Below are 13617 nucleotides of genomic sequence, written 5' to 3'. Positions count from 1 at the left end.
TCCAAAAATATGCGATAAATTTGGAAGTTTAACTTCCTACTTAAAGACAAAAGAAAGAATTTTTTCGCCCCCAAAAAACACCCAAGGAAACAAAACAAAAAAAAATCTTTCTGTAATAGATGTAGAAAGTGATTCACATTTTTATTTTAATGACAAATTTTGTTTACAAAGAATTGTTTGAAATTTGGCAACGCTGTGCAATGTAGCATGAATTATAGAACCCGCATCATCTACATACTGATCACTAATTGCATTATGAATAGGTTAGCATTCTTATGCCCCAGGTTATCGACTTTATTGCCGCGTTTAAGAAGTAAGTTGCATCAGGTATTTGTCAGCGAATTTCAGGATACTTTCCTTTTTAATAATTGGACTATATTTGATAAAAAAGTATTCAATGTTGGCTTGAGTGCAAATAAAGTGAGATGGTTGGAAGAAGTGCAGAAGAAGCTGTAGTGAACATTAAAATTCCAATGATTCCGTTTTATATTGTTGCCAAATCAGATGCCAGCAAATATTACAATTTTTAAATTTATAATTTTAGCACCTTTTTTGACGCAAACATAATACTTTTATACGATTATAAAATCGAATAGCTAATGTAATTTAATGATGTTATTGTAGCCCATCACCAACTGTCTGGATTCTTCTCCTGGCTATTGACTAATACCAAAAACGTGGGAATGGAAAAAAGGTAGGTTTTATAAGCGCCACCTTACCTGTCAATTTTAAACCCTGTCCAGTAAACATTTTTCTGTGTAAAATATTTATGTAACGGTACATTATTTACCTGGTACTTTCCAGGAAAAGGGAATGCCCTATAAGTCTGCCTAATAAGGTTTTAAAATTGACTTGTATGGAATTTAGTTAAAGACTGACAAAAATTATTTACAGTTGAATAAGTTTAAAAGTATTTGTGATTTTTAGGTCTTTGGAAGCCCTGAAGGGAGAACAGATTTGGCTGGCTAACCATTGCTAACTATCCTACAGGTGTGATATGGAACAGTTAAACGTTGTAACATTGAAATATGTATCTGGCGAGTATTTCTCTTAATACAATGTGAGTAATGAAATTTTCATACAAAAATAAATAATAAAATGAGTAAAAAAAAATTAATTAAATTTATTGGTAAATTGAAAACTAAGTTATAGTGGGGTTCCCTGATGGAACACAAAAATAATATAGATTTTACCCTGTTCGATTTTGGCCTTCATTTTTTCCACTTTTCCTACTTCAGAGGACTTCGAAGGAAGTACCGGGTCAAAACCCAGTATTGAAAATTTGACAAGATCGTCAAGCATCCTGCTGCGCCCCACTCTTCCTAATTTACGAATCATACACCCATCTTCTATTAGATGCGTGCCAAGATTCTTGTACTACGTAACTTGGTTATTTTTGTTCACCACCTACCCTAATAACCATCTTTCCTTTCATAGCCCTACTTTTCACAGAGCTGACCACTCCAAGCCCATTTTACAGAGCTCCAATTTGTAGATCGCCAGTTCAAGTTTAAGGCCTGTTCTTTGATTTCTAGTAGTACTACAGATCATTCGCAAACGCCAGAAGAGAATATTTGGCTGGTTTTAAGTTTCGATATCCCATATGAAAGGCAGGCATTTGGGGCTTGGTCGAACTGTTAAATTAATCTATTAGAACTCCGAAATGAAGAGGACTTCAAATACATCCCTACCGTGTAACGTTGCTTGTATAGAAGATTTATGACATGTACTGCTTGATTACGACTACGTTGCTACACAGATTAAACAGGCTTACTAATCGCCAAGAAAGTTCCGGTATTCTAACCTTTATGCATAAAAGCTTTTACGGAACAGTCAGTAACTTTCTATAGCTTGCTTAAAACTTATCCCGAAATCTGTTGCTTGTGATCAGAACCTGGTCACTTCTTTGTGGTCTAAATCCATACTGACTTTTGACTAGGTTATTTTCCACAACTCTTCTTATTCTCTTTTCTACGTTTTTTTTTTTTTGGCTTACCTGCGAATGATTATTACTTAAGGATAATGAATATAAGAGCATTAAAGGAAATCTTAGGAACCATTTTAGAGAAACGATGAAGGGTTTTTGGTTGTTAAGTGTTAATTAGGTCTGCATATTTGTATCCAGGGTGATAAACAAATTGTTGCTTCATATGATTTTTTTTTTTTTTGAGCTGAAAATGTTTCTGAAAACCCCTGTTCAGACTCAGCAGTATTCATGAATTTTCCGGTTAAAAACACAATAAATGTAAGTATCCAGTATTTCTTCTTAACTTGATGTAAGCGTGAGTGGAAAAGTTTGACTACTAACTTTATGATTTAAAGGAAATGTAATCCAAATCCACTGCGACATAAAAAAAAACAATTATTGTGGGGAAGAAATAATTTCAAATAGTTGCAAATAATTAAATTGAGTCATGCATTTTCTTCTTTCGGCTTATATCGTGAGAGAAAGAGTTCAATGAACTTCATTTGGGAAACTGATCTTAAATTATAAAAGAAGTTGCTAAAAACCAAATACATTCCAAACTAAAAGAACTATTGTGGCATCCTAATGTATCAGTTTATGATGGGCTCTGTAAAATCTTGAATAGATGAATTAGAGTGTGTAAAATGGGTTCTCTTCCACATTTTCTTGTATTTCTTTTATAGCTGCCCATATTAACTAAACCCGCGAAGAGAATGTATGATGTTATTTGGGTTGTCAGTGTAGGTGATGTTATGCTGGAAATCCCATTAGGATTCAAAGATTCCTGACTAAGTGGCTAGTTTACTTTTCCCATCGCTGTAATCATAGTATTATTGATTATTGTTATTATTATTAAAAATGATGTTGAAAATTATCATCCAAGTTTGGAGAAATGATTAAATTCATTTCCTATTAACAAAACGAATTACAAGGAATCCTCTTAAGTAAAATGACGGCCTCTATTAAGGTATCTTTACTAAAATCCATTAGCCAGGTGTGTGATGTTTGGTGCCACACGAGTGGATGAAGTTCAGTAAATGATTACCATCTCACGCACACAACACCGTAATTCTTTCAAAATAGTTCAAAATTGTTAACTTTCGGACATTTCTTAATAATTATAAACCATCTTATAACATAAAATTAAAAGAAATATATGCAATTATTAAAATGTGTTAAAAAAACACGCAATCTGTCACACCTTTTTTAATGTTATAACGACAAAATTCATTAATCAGTCACCGTAGCTCATTATTCATTTAAGAAAAACATTTAATTAATAAAATAAATTTTTTTTTATCCTCTAAGCCTCATTTTCGTAATTTATTCTTCGATATAATAATATATATCGTTAGTCTCAAAGTTTGATTAAAAAATAAGCCAAACGGTAACACCAATGTATGCTAACCAATTAACTAGTTTATATCTGGCCATAAATAATATTTTGTACGAACTGTAATAGAATATATATTTATATATAATAATTAATTTGGAACTTGAATAATTTATACATAACGAGGAGATACTTGTATTGCATGCTAATCAGTATCAAAAAGTTATTGCCCAAATTTTTATGATAAAAGATAAAATGGAAGAAAAATTATCGCCAAATCTAGTGCTTTTACACACCACAATTTTTGGGGCAAACAACTATCACCTCGAGACCAAATCAGGAATTTTAAATACCTTTCTTTACTTTCTTTATTATTAATCATAGAATTTACAGACTTCTTGACTAACTTACTTTTATTGTGACCTAAATAATTAATTCTACTTACTCTACCTACACTTTTTTTTCTAATTGCTTCCATCTTCTTACATTTTGCAAATATATTGTATAAAAATTGAAAATTAACGGGAACTATTTTAATTAGGTCAAAGATGGCCTAATGGAGTCAAGAGAGTCACTCTGACTATGTCAATAATATGTATTTAATTGCACCCCAAAGTCTGGTAATTTTCAAGGTGGTAACACTATTACTTGCGCTCTCCAAAACAAGCTCATGCCAAGATGATCTCCTCCCGTACTTCAAGATAGACTCTTGTCCGTCCTTCAATTAATACAATGCAACAGAGATGATCTTGCAGATAATCATCTCTAATCAAAGTCTAAAGATGCCTACTACACTAGTCTCTCCCTTTGGTAGATTGCGAGTGATGCTGCCGCCATGGTCAACTGTGCCAATTGTTTTTGCGGTTTGTAAAGCGGTAGCTATTTTAAGGCGAGGAGTTCCAGCTCCTTCCCTTTGCCAGACTCTCTGCATCTACATTTCCGGAGGTCCTGAATTTGAGCTTCCTGCGTTTATTTCATTTATATTAGTTTTAATTATATTAAGACTTATAATTAAGTAATTGGTTAATTCGGGAGTTAAGGTTTGATCTGCGGTCAATTAGATCTAAGATCTTACCAGGTTAGCTGATATTCCATTCAAATAATCACAAATTGCTAACATGAAAGTATGAAAGTAATACAGTCAGATTTTTGAACGTTTATTTTTCACTTGTGAAATTAATTTCAAAGTAGCTGATGTAGAAATTATTAATTTCAACTTAAAGAATAGTAATCCAGTAGTTTATAAAATTAAAAGAATAGGACCTGAGATGCTCTCTTCGTACGATTAAAAGCAAAAAATAGAGATACAAAAAAAAAAAATTATGAAATATGCATTTTTTGTTATGAGAATGCAATTTTATAGCATTCAACCTTTATATTTTGCACCCAAGTGAATTACTTTTTTGCCTTTTACAGTACATAATGTAATATGACACTGTGTTCTGTTTATTGGGCTTTGGAGCTATGTGGAGGGGTGGGGGATTCCAAAAAAGAAAAAAAAAATTAACAGCTAAAGCAGTCCTTAAAAGGTTACACTACGACTATTCTTGGTGATGCCTAGCCTGAAAGTAATAAAAATATAAACCTGCCTACACCGAATTCATGTTTGTTTTGTGTGACCTATGATAACTAACGCCTACCTGTGGCATACACCCTAAACTTTTTATTAGCACCTGAACTAAAAGGTATTTACACTTACATATATATGGTAATAAAACTTTACTGTGACAATAAAATGTCGGCAACCAATAAAAAGAAAAAAAACCTTACACAATCACTTCCAAGTTTCCAATTTGTCTTTATTTACAAGTTAGGAAACTGTAATAAATTTCAATACCCATGCAATAGATTTTTATTGAATCAAACAAAGAGAACTGCTTTAAACTGACTGAAGTTATTATAATAAAAATCTTGTATGGTACGCACATACAAATTTGAAACACCACATCGTTTCCACCAATGTTGCGTGTCAAATTCCTTTCAAAGTTGGCATTTATACTGACGACAGATGGTATCCCTATAGATTTTCTCCAACATTTTCTTAAATGAAAATACTACGTGTGTTTTGTATTCGTGTAATATTTATAAAGATGAAGCGCTTCAATCAAATGAAAATTGTTTTATTCATTTAAGGAGAGAATCATGTAAAACGAAGGCTTAAATTTGAAATTCCCTTTATAATAGCAAAAGTTTAATCATTTTAAAGAAAATTCGAAATAAATTTTTAAAAAACTTTTTCTTATCGCATTTTTAAATTTCTCTGAAACAAACAGATGTGATGCTATAATAACGTTCCATGATATTAAAGAGATGCGAAACAGTAATTAGTTCTGAATAAGCATTTTAGATGGAACTATAACCGGCGATCCCTCTAAAATAAATTCTTGGGGACATTTTTAAAATTAAGATGAAATCTTAAGCATTACACGAAGTGAGATGAAAATTGTTGGAGGTATTAATGGTAAAAGTATCTTATTGTACTATTTCAACTTCTTGGCCATCATATTTCAGTTCTCTATTTTTAATTACCATTTAGGCCATAGCATTAAAAGTTTTCAAAAATAATAGAAGTTTTTGTAGCACTAATGTAAACTACTAATAAAAATAAAAAAATCATATGACAGTATTATTAAATATCTTTTTATTATATTCGTTATATTAATAAGTTAGCAAATAATATTTTATTTTTCTTGAAATAATAAAGACAAAAACAAGATATTTATTCCTTTTGAACCAATAATAGTATCTGTAGCTTTTCTACCATCAAATTGATATAAAGTTGATACAGCAATTGTTACAGAAGAACAGAATAATGTCTTCAGAAGTGTTCTTCAATGGCTCAGATAGTACTGTAAGGAATAGTGCTGTTTTTAATTTAATATTATTTAGATTAAATACTAAACGTCCACCTTGGTTCACTCGGAGAAAGGAGCGTGCTGCTTCTCTTTGAATGAGAAAGATTATGATAACTTTTCTTTCATGCTGACAATGATATGAATTAAATTTTAATATTTAATGATTTAGATTTTTATTTCGCTGGCGTTAATTTGAACTGCTCAAGTAAGAGCTTGGTAATTAAGCAAACAAATGACGTAGCTGATAATAGGATTTCATACTTCTTTTATTATCAGGATAGATTTTTTTGTTTATTTTTTAGCTCAAATACGTTTCACACCAGCGAACAAAAACACACCCACTTCCTAACCACCTCAATGTTTTCAATATTCCTTATCGATAGAAATTGATTCTCCTACACATTATTGATGGACAATATGATAAAGCAGTAACTACATATAAAAACTATAAATAATATTTCTTTATATTTTATTTCAGCTTGCCGATAAGGCTCCATCAGTTACTGATGATGATATGTCTGATTCAGCCACGCAGATGAATGGGGATATAAAGGTTCTTAACAGTAATAGCAATTTTTATAATAATGTGTTCAATTCTCGATCAGATTACACTGTTCTGGCACGTTACAAGCCGAGCTGTAGAAACATAAAATAAAAAGCTGGTGCAAAAACTCGTAACGATTCTCTCTTTCTAATTATAGTGCTAATTGAAAAATTGGCTGTTAAAATTTGTCTATCATTTACTAAAAAGATCAATTGTAGCAATAGACTAATCTACACCGTAGATTGTACTCTAGTAGATTATATAAATATCAATCTTGTGATAATAATGATTTAAAAAAAAAAATTCATTGCTAATTTTATTTATTTCTGTTTTAGTATTCTAAGTTAGTTGGAGAAGAAGAAGAAAAATACCCTTATTGGATGGTAAGATCAGTCTCTTTTCCACCTTTTTAATTTTAATAATTTAACTAAATTTTTAATTTTCTCTCGCTATATTTATGGCTTTCTTGTTACTCGTTATTTTTTCTTTTTATTTAAGACGTCTTTGTTTAACAGCTGATGTTATTGGCGCCTAAAGCATTTTTCAGTGCACTGCCGGTCTCCGGACAGTGTTAACTCGTTATAGACAACGGAAAGTGAGCTGTAAGAAGCTTCTAAGAAAAGAAAATCTAAGTGCCAGCTATTGGATTTGATCCCGTGCGGATCCAGCACGCTAATCTCTTGGCTAATCCCTTCCCTAATTGTTATTAACAGTAATATTTTGACAGCCTTTGTTATTTACATTATTATTGATTACAGGGCTATGAATTTGGCGAAGAAGGTGTTGATGGAGAGGAGTTGGCACGCTCTCTCAAGAAATCAGAATCTACGTTGCGAAGTACAACGATCCACAACTATTCAATTTCCCCTGATACTAGTTATTTAACATTACCCGAACAAAGCATAGAGTTCGACCAAGTAAAAATAACACCCACTGAACAAATACCACCGGAACATAAGCCTATTAAGGTAAAATGCTTGTTGATGGTTTCTAAACTGATTATGTTTAGTTTTTATTTAGTATAAATCACATTTTTCAAGCATCCACAGCATCCGAACTACAAATTAGTTCTCCTGAAATCAATGCTGTATTAGAAATAACAAAAAAATTATTTTCATATGAGTAATTAAATAGTACTGGGGAATCGGTTGGCGAATATTTGTTCTACATCACTGTTGGCACTCATAAATTTCTTATTTTCTTAGTTATATGTATAGTACTATAGTATGCAGTAGTAATAGTTAAATAGACTAATCTTACAATATATATATATATATATATATACAGTGCCGAACAAAAGTCTGCATACACCCTGAAAATTTGTCTTTTATATCGTTCGAAAAGCTTAGGCGGACGCCCACTTCTCGGCTTACTTTCAAAATTTTTTTGGTTTATATAATTTCTTATCACAGTCTGGACGCTCGCGTGGCTTTCTTTGAATAATGTTTGCAATGTTACGATATGAAAATCCTTGATTTTTTTAATTTAACTATTAATCTGCGTTCTGACACAGGGATTTCCTTTCTTTGGTGAACCATTTTAAATAATAATAAATTCTTAACTAACTCAGATCCTCCTATATTCACGTTTCAACTAAAACTAATAAATTTGTAAATATTAAGATTTACCCTAACTAGTAAGTATTATTATAATATTGAATTTATCAATTCAGGCATGAACTCCGATCTTTTTATTTATATGCAATGGGAGATGCCAGAGGTCTTTTCTTCTCTTATATATATATTTAGTAACAATAGTTAGAAATGTTTAAATCACATTTTTTACTCTAATAATTCTTTATTTTAAAAATTCCCGAAATATTGAGGTGTATGTAGACTTTTGTTCGGCACTGTATATATTTATTTTCATACTTTTCTGAGACTACAATTCTTCGTGATTTTTCCTGGCATTCCGCGATCTTCTCTCGTTAGAAAAAACTATTAAATGTGTTGCAACCATTCGAGCTTTTAAAGTAAATTATATTGAGTTATAAGCGTGAGAATTGCAATAAGAAACAGTGTGAATTGTTCACGCAAGATTTCTAACATAAATTATCGATTTACACAGAGCCTCATAAAAAAAAAAACGAGTAGTTGGTTGCATTGTGAGTGATAGTATATGAGTAACTAGTAATACAAACAATAAAGAATCGGTCAAGGATGTTAAGAAGGTCTAAAAGTGCACGAACTTAACAAAACTGTTATTTAAGGTCTGAAGTAGAAGTTGTGTTTAGAATTCAGTAAACTTTTATTTATCTTTCGAAATCCTTTTCTATTCATTTTATTTATGTTCGAGTAAAAACCTATTTTTTATGGTATTTTCTTAAATAATATGAAAAAGAAAGAGAGATTGTTGCCAATTTCAACCAAAATTGATTGTTTTTTGTTTTTGTTAAACTTTCTACTTTGTTACTTGGTAAACTTCAGGGCTGCAATACATACGTTCCACAACCGTGAAGTTGATCTTTCACGGTTGTGGAACGTATGTAAAGAATTTTGCTTTTATATTATCATTTTCATCCTTCAATGAAATCAAATAAATTCATTTTCTATTAACGTAAAATCTTTATGAATTCTAACGTCTGATGGACAACATTTTTTTTAGAAAATGGATTAAACTTTATCCAAATCAGTAATATGAAGGATATACTACAGTCACTCATTCATTAATCTGTCTTGACTGTACTTCTCAGAACTATGGATCACTTCCAGAAACGATGAGCCTGCTCTCACCTAACATTCAAAAGCAAAATTCTTTGAAGAATTTTTTTCTACCATCTTGGGCGAGAAGTATAATAGTGGAGCAGCATGGAACTTAAGGATTTGTGCTAGGATGTTGATGTAGTAGAATTTATTAAACTAAATCGTCGTGAGTAAGGGTGGACTTTCAAGATGGGTGAACATGAAAAAAGACTGGAAGAAAATATGTATAACTAGAAACGATGTAGCCAATCGCGATGAAATGTAGCAGTGGTGAAGAATAAAATAGGAAGATTCGTTCAGTTTGATCTAGACAGGAAGGTATCGATTAATTGTAATTTATTATCATTGTCTTGGTGCCATCAACACGCGGAGCTCCAGTGATATGATCTGGAGGATGAGTCTGCCTCGGAATATTTAATGACCTGAGCAGACAAAATTACCCAATTTTGGATGCAGGGGCATGATGTTCGCGCGAAAAGTGACGGTCGATACCTGGCATGATAAAACGTTAAAACTCCTTTAATGGGACTTGAACTCTCCTGAGGGTAGGCGCCTGTTTTCTTCTGGAAGAGTTGACGATAACGAAGCTGAACTCTGGGCTAGACTCCCTAGTTGGTAGAATACATTCTGGAAGCTGACCAGTTTTCCAAAAGGAGCATTTTAGACTCAGAGGGCAGCTATTGAAACTGAGCCAGTACCTGATGGTACCTGCAAGTTTTGTGGACACTTAGATGACCTTCAATAAATCTCGTGTTGACTGCGATGCCATTAGATGCTAGGAGGGTTCCTCTCTTGATATCTTGGACTGGAGGGGTTGCTTTTTGGACTCGGCTGGCACCAGCAAGAGATTGGCGTACAGTAGATCTTGATGGTCGTTATAAAAAAACTGCAAAGACTTGTCTCTATGACTGTTGAGTGCAACATTGGATCTTGGGTCAGCCGGTGTTTTTAGTAATTTGTTGTGATCACCAACAACGAGTGACATTTCTTTGGTATGGTTTGGTACTTCCTGAACACTGTATACTGATAATACACATTCGCAGGCACTAAACACTAACATAGAGCCCACTTGCGAAAACAATTTCTTCGGACTCAGAGAACCTCATATTTGATATTTGTCGTGAAAAAAAACAATCTGCACGAAAGCGTTACGCCCTTTTAATAGGGGTAAGAGAAAGTAGAAGTCTAATATTAGAAGATGGCCAATTATGTTGAAACGAAGATAGATAAGGAATACAGTGCTTAAAAGGTTGGTATCATCCCAGGTCATTGAACCTGAACGCTCTTGTTTTGTCTGTTTCTCTTAACACCTGTATTTTGGCTGTTTACATGTTTACTGTACACATGACTGTAGCTCACCATATTTCCTTTTATTACTTTAGGTATACAGGAATAATTATATAAAAAATAAAAATAAAGTGGCCAGAATGGATTATGCGTAAAGTCAAGGACAATGACTTGTTGCTTAATAGACTCAGGTGTGTATAAACACATGTGGAATTAATCTAGTGTTTCTTTGTCCTGATGAAATAATTGAACACGTGCCGAGTCTAAAAAAACTCCTGTAGCAGCCCTGCTCACAGGATGTCTATTGTTGACGGTTTGGCTCGGTTATACCACAAAAAATAAAATAAAATATAAAATAATTCTGAAAATAACTGAAGCAGAATAACTTTAGTTAGTTCAACATTAAGTATCTATTATATTATCAATATCTCTGTGTATATTTCTTATTTGTACTTAAAATAGTTATGTAATTAGTGCTGAAAACTGGTTCCACTAGCCCAGGGTACACGAGTAAGACAATAATTCTGAACTAGTTACAAACAGTATTAAATAAAAAATAAATTCCAAAAAATAGAAAAGCCAATGCTGCTATCTGAAAAATGTTCTCTGTGTGGTGCCCAAACCCTCTCTTACGTCACTGCATTGATAACCAAAATGTTATTCAACTTTTTAGGCTGGAATTACACTCAAAGGCATCGTGAATCACTTCCAACTAAAGGGAATCCTTCTCCGAATGACTTTTATTCTTAAGATCTTTCGCTAAGAGAAATATTGTTTAAAATATTCTATATTAAACAAAGAAGCTGTACTCATTATCTTGAGATCAAGATAATCTTTGTTTCGACAATTTCCAGTACTTTGTCATAACTGCAGTAAGAGAAGAAGAAAAAATTAGTTGTGGAACACTCGCATGATTTTTGAAATGAAAAATCTATACGGTTTCACGTTCAACTTACAGTCGTGCATGAATGCTGCTTGAATAGAAAATTAAAAGAAAATCGGGCCTCGTGTCCAAGAACATCTCCTAAAACTAAAAAAACATACATCAGTCAACCAATTCAGTAATGTGACTCTTCTGGTTGATCGATTTTGATCAAAAACTTAACATCTGGCTCTTCTATAGCATATGAACGAAATATTAAAATTGACCTTTTCGTGTTTCGTTACAAATTGACAAAAAAGCATTGTAGGCCACAAAAAAGTATAATATTATTTACCAGCAAGTGGATCATCAGATCTGCTGTAATTGTGGAGCTGAAAGTTGGCAAGGAAAGTTACTTTCAGTTTAAATTTCCCTAAATCATGGGAAGCCAATGTTGATTTGTAATAAATAAATAAATAAATTATTAAGCTCCTTGTCTATTATTTATGAAAACCTTTTATTACATTTATATTTATTTTATTTTTTTAAATAAAAGTTTGTATTTATTTGTAGGAAGGGAAGAAAACTAAAATATACCGAAAACCTTTAAAAGGAAAAATGGAAGTGGAAGGAATTAGATATTTCAAACAGCATAAGATAATGGATTTTTTAAGTTTTCTTATGAAGCATGTCCTAGTAAAACAACCAGGTATTAAAGTCGATGCAATTATTTAATAAACTTTATTTTTAATTTAATTTTTATGATTTACATCAAACAACAAATTTATTTAATTATAAAGAGTAATTCAATTACTTATTTCTTTTGTGGCATGGACCTCACACGACATTTTTAATTGTTTTTGATGAAGTTTGAAGTTTTTTGAAGGTGCATCTTCCAAATTTTACTCACGTAATATCTAGTACCCAAAAAAATTATTTATTTTTTGTTGGATTTCATGTTTTTGAGCCAGAATGTTGAACACAAGTAGATAATCATAAACTACTTTTCAATGCAAAGAAAACTTCAACAATTTTTATTCGGTGAAAAGTATAATGCTGAACTTATAATATTTTTGTAATTTATAATTTTTCTCTATACTGGTATGTTTACTCAACATTTAAAGCAGTTGTGCACAATCCCTGTTGCATTTTTCGGTGCGATATTGTCGAATACAAAGGTTAATTGCAGTGTTTAATCAAGACATTCTGTAAACTATCATTTCAGTAATTCTATGTTCGATTAAGTATTTTGCAATCTGCCTAATTTTAAGATTTTAATGGTAATTGCATGAAGCCTCTACAGTATTCATTCTTGTGGTTGGTTATCCATGCATAATTTTATCTTATCATTAATTGGAAGATGCTGTTTCTTTCACGGCATAAAATACAAGTAACTAATTCGTGAGGGCCGAGAGAAACAATTTGCTAAACAAGTTTTACCTCATTGAGAAGAACCAGTAGTAAATTAGTTTATAAAATGTGATAGTTCGAGTAATTTCCCACATAAATAGATAACAGGGAAAGTAAAAAGGGCAAAATTTAATGAAATATTTACAAAAATATTTGCTGCTTAGATTAGCTACCCACAGTTTTGTGATTCTTCTTTCAATTTTTTTAAGAAAGTGATACAAGAATGTTAGTCTAATCTTGTGGTGACGAATTATAAAATAAAATAAATAAATAATAAAGCTTTCAAATTTAGCAGTTGCAAAATGATAATAAAACTTTTTATTTTAATGTATAAACTAGAAAACGAATAAATCGGACATGAAAATGTACAGGTGCAATGTTGTTTATACTTGCAGTTTTCTATTGCACAGCTGTACAATCTTGTTAAAAAAAAGAAAAAGCCGGTATACGGAACATTCTTCTGTGCAATTACCGTTCCTTATGAGGGCAGTGTTTCCATTCGTGGACAGAAGTTGTATATCTGTTGTGACATCTGGCCATCGTGATACATTACTTTTCCATATTTTGTTTATTATTAATAAATGGTTTATTCATAACAGAGCAGATCGTAATTTGCAGTTAGTAAGTCTAATATAGATTTTGTCTAATTTGTCACTTA

At 31.8% G+C, this 13617-nt stretch overlaps 1 protein-coding gene across 5 annotated transcripts in view; it reads left to right on the top strand.

Moving 5' to 3' along the window:
- Positions 1 to 5941: 5941 nt before the first annotated feature.
- Positions 5942 to 13617, top strand: part of LOC141450437 (uncharacterized) — a 66683-nt gene continuing 59007 nt past the window's right edge. For all 5 annotated transcript variants that reach the window (XR_012456109.1, XR_012456108.1, XR_012456111.1 and 2 more), the window contains exons 1-5: positions 5942 to 6150; positions 6633 to 6707; positions 7034 to 7081; positions 7457 to 7666; positions 12123 to 12258. Coding sequence is in view for 1 of the 5 variants with exons in the window: in XM_074120887.1 (XP_073976988.1) it covers positions 6112 to 6150; positions 6633 to 6707; positions 7034 to 7081; positions 7457 to 7666; positions 12123 to 12258 (508 nt within the window). In the remaining 4 variants the exon portion in view is untranslated. The remainder of the gene's footprint in view (positions 6151 to 6632; positions 6708 to 7033; positions 7082 to 7456; positions 7667 to 12122; positions 12259 to 13617) is intronic.

This window comes from Rhodnius prolixus, unplaced genomic scaffold (genome assembly GCF_049639745.1).
Source record: "Rhodnius prolixus isolate KJV_2025 unplaced genomic scaffold, Rpr scaffold_2, whole genome shotgun sequence".
Lineage (NCBI taxonomy): Eukaryota > Metazoa > Arthropoda > Insecta > Hemiptera > Reduviidae > Rhodnius > Rhodnius prolixus.
This window is presented reverse-complemented; position numbering and strand designations above follow the sequence as displayed.